This window comes from Anarrhichthys ocellatus, unplaced genomic scaffold, assembly GCF_004355925.1.
Source record: "Anarrhichthys ocellatus isolate YVR2014 unplaced genomic scaffold, GSC_Weel_1.0 scaffold226, whole genome shotgun sequence".
Lineage (NCBI taxonomy): Eukaryota > Metazoa > Chordata > Actinopteri > Perciformes > Anarhichadidae > Anarrhichthys > Anarrhichthys ocellatus.
The window spans coordinates 25,990-36,955 of NW_022280256.1; the positions used below are offsets into that span (position 1 = coordinate 25,990).

The 10,966-nt window shown below is 42.7% G+C and overlaps 1 protein-coding gene across 1 annotated transcript in view; it reads left to right on the plus strand.

The window, feature by feature from the left end:
* LOC116400963 (dachshund homolog 2-like) overlaps positions 1–9,848 on the plus strand; it is an 11,964-nt gene extending 2,116 nt beyond the window's left edge. The window contains exons 3-12 of the mRNA XM_031879087.1: positions 2,244–2,366; positions 2,492–2,611; positions 2,711–2,865; positions 3,006–3,141; positions 3,250–3,288; positions 3,879–4,036; positions 4,660–4,807; positions 5,928–6,035; positions 6,108–6,167; positions 9,768–9,848. Of these exons, the coding sequence (XP_031734947.1) occupies positions 2,244–2,366; positions 2,492–2,611; positions 2,711–2,865; positions 3,006–3,141; positions 3,250–3,288; positions 3,879–4,036; positions 4,660–4,807; positions 5,928–6,035; positions 6,108–6,167; positions 9,768–9,805 (1,085 nt within the window). The 3' untranslated portion in view covers positions 9,806–9,848. The remainder of the gene's footprint in view (positions 1–2,243; positions 2,367–2,491; positions 2,612–2,710; positions 2,866–3,005; positions 3,142–3,249; positions 3,289–3,878; positions 4,037–4,659; positions 4,808–5,927; positions 6,036–6,107; positions 6,168–9,767) is intronic.
* Positions 9,849–10,966: the final 1,118 nt, after the last annotated feature.

Consider the following 10,966-nt stretch of genomic DNA (forward strand, 5'->3'; position numbering starts at 1 on the left):
CAGGTAGAGAACAGAGTACCTGAACAGGTAGAGAACAGAGTACCTGAGCAGGTAGAGAACAGAGTACCTGTGTGTGTGTGTACTTTGTTGTACTTCTACCTGCTAAAAGGTAAATTGAATTGGTCATGTGGAACGTGCAGCTGCTTTTACGTTTATTATGGGATGGTCTGGAGGAACCGGTCCCCTGTGAACCTGCTGGTCCTCCGATGAAGACTGAAGCCTTTTGAAGAGACGCTCCGCTGGTCACATACCAACCGTCTCACCTCCTCTCCTCCTGACAGTTTAATTAAACACTCACTGTTTTATTAAAAATACTCAAAGTGGCACTTTTGTTGACGACCGAGGTCAAAGAGAGATCAAAGAGACATTATTAACTCTACACGCACACACACACAGCCGTTTGTTTTCATCATGTGTGTTTATAAACATCAGTGATGCGTTTCCTGTTCCTGTTTTTATTTATTTTATCAGTAAAGAACTAAATAATCTTTTTATTTCTCAGGTTCCAGTAAGTGACTTTTTGGTTCTAACTGGCTCTATCAATATGTTGCTCTACCAATATGTTGCTCGACCAATATGTTGCGCTATCAATATGTTGCTCTACCAATATGTTGCTCTGTCAATATGTTGCTCTGTCAATATGTTGCTCTATCAATATGCTGCTCTGTCAATATGTTGCTCTATCAATATGTTGCTCTATAAATAAATGATTGAAGGTTTCATCAGTGAGCCAAACAAAGGAGTGCTAGAGCTAGGCTAGCGTCTTTATGCTAAGCTACAGGATGTGTCTGAAATGAATAACAAAGTGATGACAGAGCTATGCTAACTTCTTTATGCTAAGCTAAGCTACAGGATGTGTCTGAAATTAATAACAAAGTGATGACAGAGCTATGCTAACGTCTCTATGCTAAGCTAAGCTACATGATGTGTCTGAACTGAAGGACAAAGTGACGACCGAGCTACGCTATCGTCTCTATGCTAAGCTAAGCTACAGGATGTGTCTGGACTGGACTCAGACAAGTGAAGTCTCTTGACATTAAATGTTCCACTTTCAGAAATGTTCAAAGAACAAAAACAGAATCTCCTGCAGCGAAACATGGAGAACAAAAAGAGACTTTTTGTTTTGGTTCATGAGGAGTTAACGAGCCGCAGGAGTCCCTCGTTAATACTAATTGAGTTAATTAGAGGAGGCTTTTAATTGGGCCAAGTGGCTGCAGGGAGAGAGAGGAGGTCACTGGAGACTTATTAATTATTGATCAATCACCAACTTCTGCAAAACATTTGGAACATTTACCTTCATCTTCTTCTGCAAAGACTAAAACATTCAATGGAAATGTTCAAGAACTAATAATTAATAATTCGTATCGTTAATAAATCTCCACCTTCAGACAGACTTCACGCTTTAAATGATCGTTTATTATAAATCGTATTATTACCAATGAACACGAGTGCAAATATCAGTTATATTGTAGACTTTACTGTAGAAAACACAAATATACTCAAGAAGAGTCTCATATTTAACAATTTTACTACAAATTTGAAAATTGGGAATATTTATATCTTATGTAACATATTTATGTACAAATACAACCAATAATGTTCAAAATGAACAGAATTAAAAAGAGAGAATATCATTAATATGATCACAACGTTTTTATATGATGTCACCATAAGTCAAAGGGATTGATTTCAATTTGAATGAATTTGAAATCTGTGATCTTGTGACCGCGTCTCACCTGGACTGGACTCAAGTGTCTCTGGTTTCAGGTGTCTCGCCTGGGCTGGACTCACCTGTCTCAGGTATCTCACCTGGACAGAGCTCACCTGTCTCAGGTTTCAGGCGTCTCACCTGGACTGGACTCACCTATCTTAGGTATCTTACCTGGACAGAGCTCACCTGTCTCAGGTTTCAGGTATCTCACCTGAACTGGACTCACCTCTCTCAGGTTTCAGGTGTTTCACCTGAACTGGACTCACCTCTCTCAGGTTTCAGGTATCTCACCTGAACTGGACTCACCTCTCTCAGGTTTCAGGTATCTCACCTGAACAGGGCTCACCTGTCTCAGGTTTCAGGTGTTTCACCTGGACTAGACTCACCTGTTTCAGGTGTCTCACCTGAACTGAACTCACCTGTCTCAGGTGTCTCACCTGAACTGAACTCACCTGTCTCAGGTGTCTCACCTGAACTGGACTCACCTGTCTCAGCTGTCTCACATGAACTCTGGTGCCTCTGTCCTCTACAGGTGTTACTCAGGCGATGGTCGAGGCTCTCAAGCTGCAGAAGATGAGAATGATGATGGGTTTCCATGGCAACAGCGATCTGCACCGTCAGCACAACGGTGCTGAGTCAGAGAACGACGACACAGGTAGAGCATGACATCATCATCATGCCATCATCCACATGACATCATCATCCGTCTCTGAACCTAAACCTTTGTGTGTCCTCGTCTCACGTCCTCGTCTCATGTCCTTGTCCTTGCCCCCCCCGTAGGAGGCAGTGAAGGATCCTGGGAGAAGGAGCAGCGCCTCCTCTCTCCTCCCTCCTCCTCCTCAGCTGTAGCTCCTCCTCCTGGTTCCTCTCTGCAGCATCACAGCACCCTATTGGCCAACCGTGAGTAACGTCTCTCCTCTGATTGGACAACTCAACAGCTTTATCGTTGTTAGCCTAGCATCGTACCATTCCTTTGTTTATCTGGCTCCGCCTCCTCAGGTCTGTCAGACTTTCCTTTTATGGTCATGCCACACACCCTCCTCCCCGTGGGCCTGCCCCCTGCCCGCGTTGCCATGGCGATTAACCAGATGAGTCAGCTGAGCGGTTTGGCAAACATGGCCGTCGTGTCACATGTTCAACTAGAAGAGAGCAAGGTGACTGCAAGCTAACACCGCTAGTGCTAAAATTGCTAATGCCTTTTACTATTGATTCCTGCTGGTAAAAATGCTACCGTCACTGCTAACCACACACCTGCTAACAGCGCTAATGCTAATCCTCTCTCCTCCGTGTTCAGGAGTCTTCTCCAGGAAGCCCCTCCCCTTGCCCCTCCCCCAGTGACGATCCCCGAGAACCAACCAGCCAATCACATTCCAAAGCCTCTTCATCCTCCTCTTCATCACCTCCTCCTCCAGCAGACTCACCGGAGCTTGGTCAGTTCTGTAGATTAAAATCATTTTAATGACATATTAATATAATACACCAACAGACCTGCTGTCTTCAGGTGCATCAGTGACTTTGTGTTGTGATGAACTCCACAGACGGAGAGATCAACTTTAGAAAGGTGTTGAAAGAAACAGGTAAGTCATCTTATCTCTGATTGGAGGATCGAGAAGTGATGTCACAGCGAGGAAACACGACGTCATCCTTCATTTAGGTTTTTAATCAGACCAACACTCCACTTTACTAGAAACCTGTGATTTGAAAACATCAGTTTGATAAAAAACTGAACTTGTAATAAATATCATATTTAGTTAAATGGTCTTTCAGCAATAAACACTTTTTAATTGTTTAATTGATTGACATCTGACCTGTATCTGATTCCATGTGGTTTCTGCTGTTCACACATACGAGTAAAGAAATATTATTTGGGTCACTTTTGGGACAAACAGGAGAGAAACAACAGACACATAAATAATAGAAACACACAAATACTATGTGTTACATTCCCAGATGTCCTCACAAAGATAGACATATAAAAGCACACATAAACAAACAAAGAGCTCATGAATAATAAAAACAGGAAGCTTGTCTCCACCTTTTAGAAAACGTCTTTAAATATTCAAGAGGTTGTTTGTTTAGTGGCTGAAACAAAAAAACACGTCAACAACCAGAAAACAGGTCTATTGTTTGTGACACATTTCTGTCTTAACTTTCTTTGTACCTGGAGCTGACAGCCTGATGCCCCTCCCCCTCCTCAAACCGACCTACGAGAAGCTGGCGCTCACCTCTCAGCCGCTGTCTTTCAACCACGCAAACCCCGCCTTCGCTCCACTCCTGTTGACTGAGGGTTTGTCTTCAATGGAGACGCTGCTGATCAACATACAGGTGACAATGTTACCTGAAACAATGTAGAGATGATTAAAGATGATAACGTACAGACGGTATCATTGAGACTACAATGTAGAGACAGTATCATGGAGACGATAATGTAGAGACAACAACGTACAGACGGTATCATTGAGAAGACAATGTAGAGACGATAACATACAGACAGTATCATTGAGACGACAATGTAGAGACGATAACATACAGACAGTATCATTGAGACGACAATGTAGAGACAATAACATACCGACAGTATCATTGAGACGACAATGTAGAGACAACAACATACAGACGGTATCATTGAGACGACAATGTAGAGACGATAACATACCGACAGTATCATGGAGACGACAATGTAGAGACGACACTGTAGAGACAGTATCATGGAGACGACAATGTAGAGACGACAATGTAGAGACAACAACGTACAGACGGTATCATTGAGACGACAATGTAGAGACGACAACGTACAGACGGTATCATTGAGACGACAATGAAGAGACAACACTGTAGAGACAGTATCATGGAGACGACAACGTACAGACGGTATCATTGAGATGACACTGCAGAGACAGTATCATTGAGACGACAATGTGGAGAAGATAACGTCTTTGTGTCCTCAGGGTCTCATAAAGATGGCGGTGGACCGCGTTCGTTCTCAGGACAAACACAACCAGCTGGAGAGGAAAGCTTTAAAAGTGGAACTGGAGAGAGAGAGAGACGCACGACAAATACTCCAGAGACAGCTGACCTCCGAGCTACAGACAAGAGGTGAGACAGGTCACTACTACATTATTTTGGTCTGTTGACTCATAGTGGTTCGTTGACTTACTATTATGGTCTGTTGACTTATTTTGATCTGTTGACATATTGTTTTGGTCTGTTGACTCATTATTATGGTCTGTTGACTTATTTTGATCTGTTGACATACTGTTGACATATTGTTGTGGCTAAGTGGATAGCAGGTGCCGTCTTTCAATCAGAGGGTCGGCGGTTCAATCCCCGGCTCCGGCTCTGCTAGTCGCATGTCGATGTGTCCTTGAGCAAGACACTTAACCCCAAAAATTGCTCCGTAGTTGTGCCTACGGTGTAGAAATGTGATAGAATCTGAATTGTAAGTCGCTTTGGATAAAAGCGTCTGCTAAATGAATGTAATGTAATGTTTTGGTCTGTTGACATATTATTATGGTCGGTTGACTCATTATGGTCGGTTGAGTCATTATTATGGTCTGTTGACTTATTATTATGGTCGGTTGACTCATTATTATGGTCTGTTGACTTATTATGGTCGGTTGACTCATTATTATGGTCGGTTGACTTATTATTATGGTCGGTTGACTTATGGTCGGTTGACTCATTATTATGGTCGGTTGACTTATTATTATGGTCTGTTGACTCATTATTATGGTCGTTGACTTATTATTATGGTCGTTGACTCATTATTATGGTCTGTTGACTCATTATTATGGTCTGTTGACTTATTATTATGGTCGGTTGACTCATTATTATGGTCTGTTGACTTATTATTATGGTCGGTTGACTCATTATGGTCGGTTGACTCATTATTATGGTCGGTTGACTCATTATTATGGTCTGTTGACTTATTATGGTCGGTTGACTCATTATTATGGTCGGTTGACTTATGGTCTGTTGACTTATTATTATGGTCGGTTGACTCATTATTATGGTCTGTTGACTTATTAATATGGTCTGTTGACTCATTATTATGGTCGGTTGATTCATTATTATGGTCTGTTGACTTATTATTTTGGTCTGTTGACTCATTATTATGGTCTGTTGACATATTGTTTTGGTCTGTTGACTCATTATTATGGTCTGTTGACTCATTATTATGGTCTGTTGTCTTATTATTATGGTCTGTCATTGTTAGTGTCGATCCAGAGAAGGCTGAAGAAGGAGAAGAAGGCAAAGAGGAAGCTGCAGGAGGCGTTAGACATTGAGTCGAGGAGGAGAGAGCAGGTGGAAAGAGCGCTCACAGGTGAATGCTAAGCTACATGAGCACAGCCCTAGGCTACATTAGCACAGTGCTAACAACGTGTTTCTGTTTCAGATGCAGTGATTCCTGAGAGAGAACTGGAGAACAAACAGCAGGAAAACTCTTTAGCTCAAGGTAACGACAACAAAAATACATCTCATATAAAGAAATAACGACAAAGTCAGATGGGAAGTCAGACAGGACATCAAACAGGAAGTCAGACAGTATTCAGAGACAAACTAACTTGTTGGTTTGAGTTCAATTATAAAGGATTTGATGCCGATAATAAAAAATTAGGAAAATATCAGAATTATACCGTTACAACAAATGTAAAGATAATAAACAGCCGCAGCGGAAAGAAAATAAATCAGTAGAGAATTATCTTGATAATTGATTAACAGTTAGTCGATCATCATGTAAAGTCTATGAGTCACATGTTATTTTGATTTTTATGAAACAATCCGATGAATCTGAAGCTGAAACGTCTGAAGAGTTTCTGTCACTTTAAATAATGTTGGTGTTTGTCCACTGTGAAATAGAATCAAGGAAAACAATCACAAACTACACAGCAGAACACACACACTATCTGCTTACCTCACTCTGCACTATGTCAACTAACATTGTCATTGTTGGTGATTTAAATATCCATGTCGACAACCCCTCCTGTCAGTTTGCAGCAGATTTCCTGAGTGTGCTTGAGTGTCTTGGCCTGCAGCAGCATGTTGAGGTTCCCACTCACACCAAGGGGCACACTCTGGATCTGGTTATCACTGACTCTGCTTCCATCAGTAACCTACAGGTGTATGATCTCGGTGTGTCCAACCACAAGGTGGTCTCAATGGCCTTGACTTTTGTGCTGCCTACTATTAGATCTAAGCGTCAAATGTCTTTCCGGAACTGGAAAAGCATTGACTCAGCCACTATGACCACGGATCTCCAGCTCATCACCTGCCCAGCCTCTGCATCAATGGATGAATTAGTGGAACTCTATAATACATCCCTGAGCAGTGTTTTTGTTCTCCATGCCCCTGTCAAGTCACGTGAGGTCAATTTCTCACGCTCCGCTCCATGGTTCACAGATGAGCTGCGGAAAATAAAAACAGCTGGGCGTGTTCTGGGACGACGCTGCAGACACTCTGGGCTCACTGTCCATAAACAGGCTTTCCATGAGCATCAAAGGGCCTACTCCAACTCCCTTAAAGATGCTCGCTCACAGTACTATTCCAGCTTAATCAATAAAAACCTTGGCAACTCTAAACAGCTTATTTCAATCATAAACCATCTCCTGAAGCCACAACCATCCTCTTCAACTGAGGCTACAGAGGAGCAATGCAACAGCTTCATTGACTTTTTCAGATCCAAGGTCAACAACATTCGCTCTCTGATGTCCAGCTCTCCATCTATGCTTCCCTCTGACACCAACACCTTACCTGCGAGTGTGCTGTCTCCTCTACATCTCGCTGAGGTTCAGGAGAGCCATGTTGAGGAAATCCTCAGAAAAATGAAACCCTGTACCCTGGACCCCATTCCTCCTGCTCTGCTCAAATCACATATCCCCACTCTCAGTCCTTTGATCACCAAAGTTGTTAACCTTTTCCTGCAGTCTGGCTGTGTCCCACCTGCACTCAAGGTTGCTGTCATCCGTCCCCTTCTCAAGAAGCCCACCCTGGACCCGGAGGTTCTAGCCAACTACAGGCCTATCTCCAACCTCGCCTTCCTGTCCAAAGTGTTAGAGAAGGTAGTTGCTTCTCAACTTCGGGACCACCTCAAACACAACAACTTGTTTGAAACATTTCAGTCAGGATTTCGTTCAGCCCACAGCACTGAAACAGCTTTGCTCAGGGTGACGAATGACCTGCTGATGACAGCCGATGCAGGATCACCCTCACTCCTCATCCTCCTGGACCTGACTGCTGCATTTGACACAGTGGATCACACTATCCTCCTAGAGCGCCTCCACACCACCATTGGACTATCAGACTCTGCACTCAAGTGGTTTCAGTCCTACCTTTCAGGCAGAACTGAATATGTCTCACTGGGAAGATGCAAGTCCAGACTGCTCCCCGTCTCCTGTGGTGTTCCGCAAGGGTCGGTCCTCGGCCCCATCCTCTTCATTATTTACATGCTCCCCCTCGGTCGTGTCATCAGCAGACATAGAATGTCTTTCCACTGTTATGCCGACGATACACAGCTCTACATCAAAGCTGCCCCAAGCCCCTCTGCAGCCATGTCATGTCTCACCTCCTGTCTTGGAGAGATAAAGGCGTGGATGAGCAACAACTTTCTCCAGTTAAACAGTAGCAAAACTTCAGTCATCCTCCATAACTCATCTCACCTTCGACGGTCAGGTCATCCCCCTCTCCTCCACAGTCACTAATCTGGGAGTTAGGTTTGACCCTTACCTGATCTTTAATGACCATATAAAACATCTGTGCAAAACCTCCTTTTATCATCTCAAAAACATCTCCAAACTCCGCCCCACTTTAACCCAGTCAGATGCAGAGAAGCTCGTCCACACCTTTATCTCCTCAAGACTGGACTACTGTAACTCACTATTCACTGGGATCACTGCCAAGGACATCCAGAAGCTGCAATACATCCAAAACAGCGCTGCCAGGATCCTGATGAGAATCCGGAAGTATGAGCACATAACACCCATTCTGCACTTACTACACTGGCTCCCTGTCTCATTCCGGATTGACTACAAAGTCCTACTACTCACACATAAATGCATAAATGGACACGCACCTCCCTACCTACAAGAGCTCATCACTCCCCAAATCTCCACCCGCACCCTCAGATCATCAAACAGCTCGCTCCTCCGGGTCCCCAACACCAAGCTCCGCACCATGGGCGACCGGGCCTTTGTCTCGGCAGCTCCACGCCTATGGAACAGACTCCCTGACCACCTAAGGGCAACACAAACACTGGTCTCTTTAAGACCGGCCTAAAAAGCTTTCTATTCAGGAAGGCCTTTCTGACCTAAATCACTGTCAGTTATTTATTTTGTGTTTCTGTTCATTCACTGGTTTTGTATTATGTTTACTAGTTATTTTATTCTAGTTTGTTTTTACTATGTTTAACTATGTACTGGCTCTGTGGCACTCTGAGATTTTTTTAATGAAAAGTGCGTTACAAATAGAATGCATTATTATTATTATTATTACTAACACACACACACACACACACACACACACACTAACTGTTACGACCGGGCTCGAAGGCTGCAACATAGGGAGACAAGATGAGTGATAAATGTAATAAATAGACATTTATTTAACGAACAAATAACCACTAAACAAAAACAAACAAACAACCAAAGAATTAATCAAATGAAGCCGCTGCCATGAGGAGAGGAGGGGAGGCACCTCGCCATGTTCAGGTGGTGCATCTTTATAGCCGGCCATTTCCAGCAGGCTCAGGTGGGCTCGTTAGATGCCGATCAACATCCTGAAAGACAGTGGGCAGCAAACCGGACACAGACCCCTAGTGGATGAGAGGGGTCGTCACACTAACACACAAACACTAACACACACACAGATAATAAGATTCATTCATCAAAGTGTTGATGTGTTGTCGAGCTTCAGCTTCATTTTCACGTGACAGACTTTTATTATGAAAAGTTCTCATTAGAAACAAACATGTGGATTTTCTTTAACGAGGTCTGAAGACTTGTTACCTGAAGATGTAAATAATTTAAATAAAAACTGAAATGAACTTCCTGTTTTACTGCAGAAAACCGAGCGTTCATCAAACCTTCACCTGTCTTCTGAGACCTCAGACCACATGATGAGGAAGAGGATGAAGAGGAGGAGCTGAGGAAGAGCTGATGAAGAAGAGGAGCTGATGAAGAAGAGGAGCTGATGAAGAGGAGGAACTGATGAATAGGATGAAGAGGAGGAGATGATGAAGAGGAGGAGACCTGAAAAAGTAAACCAGACAAAAGACGCCTCAAAAACAAGAGAGGAACTGAAAACTCAAAATCCCATCAGCCACTTCTCCTTTAACTATCATCATTATTGTTATCCCGTTAGCCCCGCCTGGACAGTTATCACCTGTAGGGGGTGGAGCCACACCTGAACTTGAATTTAATCTTCCTTTACTGCTGTAAAACTTGTGTTTAGTAGTTACAAGTCGTAGTACTGGTACTACCTGCAGTACTTAATGTAGTAGAAGTACTGTTGCTGTTCATTTATCGGGTTTCTCAATGTATTAAGAAACATAACTTAACGAGTTCTGACTCTTAACGAGTTCTGACCCTTAACGGGTAAAGAATCACAGGTGGGCATGGTCAGACGGGCAGCATCCTGCTTAACGAGCTGTTCTTAACGAGGCAGCAGCAGATTAGTTGATGTTTTTAGTGTACAGTAAACAGTGTTTATTGTTTGTTTTTAAGTGTAAATACTGAACGTGTTCATTAAACATTTTAGAATTAAAGGTGAAACCGTTAAAGTGATTGAAGTCCCGATGAGGTCACAGCCTGAAGTCATGTGACTTCATCTTTCAATAATTCAAACTTTATCGGTTTGTTTACTTTTGTAGTTGGTCATTAAAATATTTAAAACATTAATTTACTCTACTGACATGTCTCCTCCTCTTCATCATCATCTTCAAACTTTTTAAAAATGTTTTTCTTTTTTCTTCATAGAGTCAGTTCTGTTCTCTGATTGGTCCAAACCATGTGTGTGTGAGATAGATGGAGGTGTGAATTGTGTCGTGACATTAACCCGCTGTGTTTTAGCCTAGTTTTCCCTCCATCACACACACACACACTCTCACACACACACACATGTAGGTGTGTGTGTGTGTGATCTGATTGGTCGGCTCTTCCTGTCACTGTGATGAATGTGACCAACAGAGGAATCAGAGAGAGTAAACATATATACGTATATATATATATATACATATACATATATATACATATACATATATAT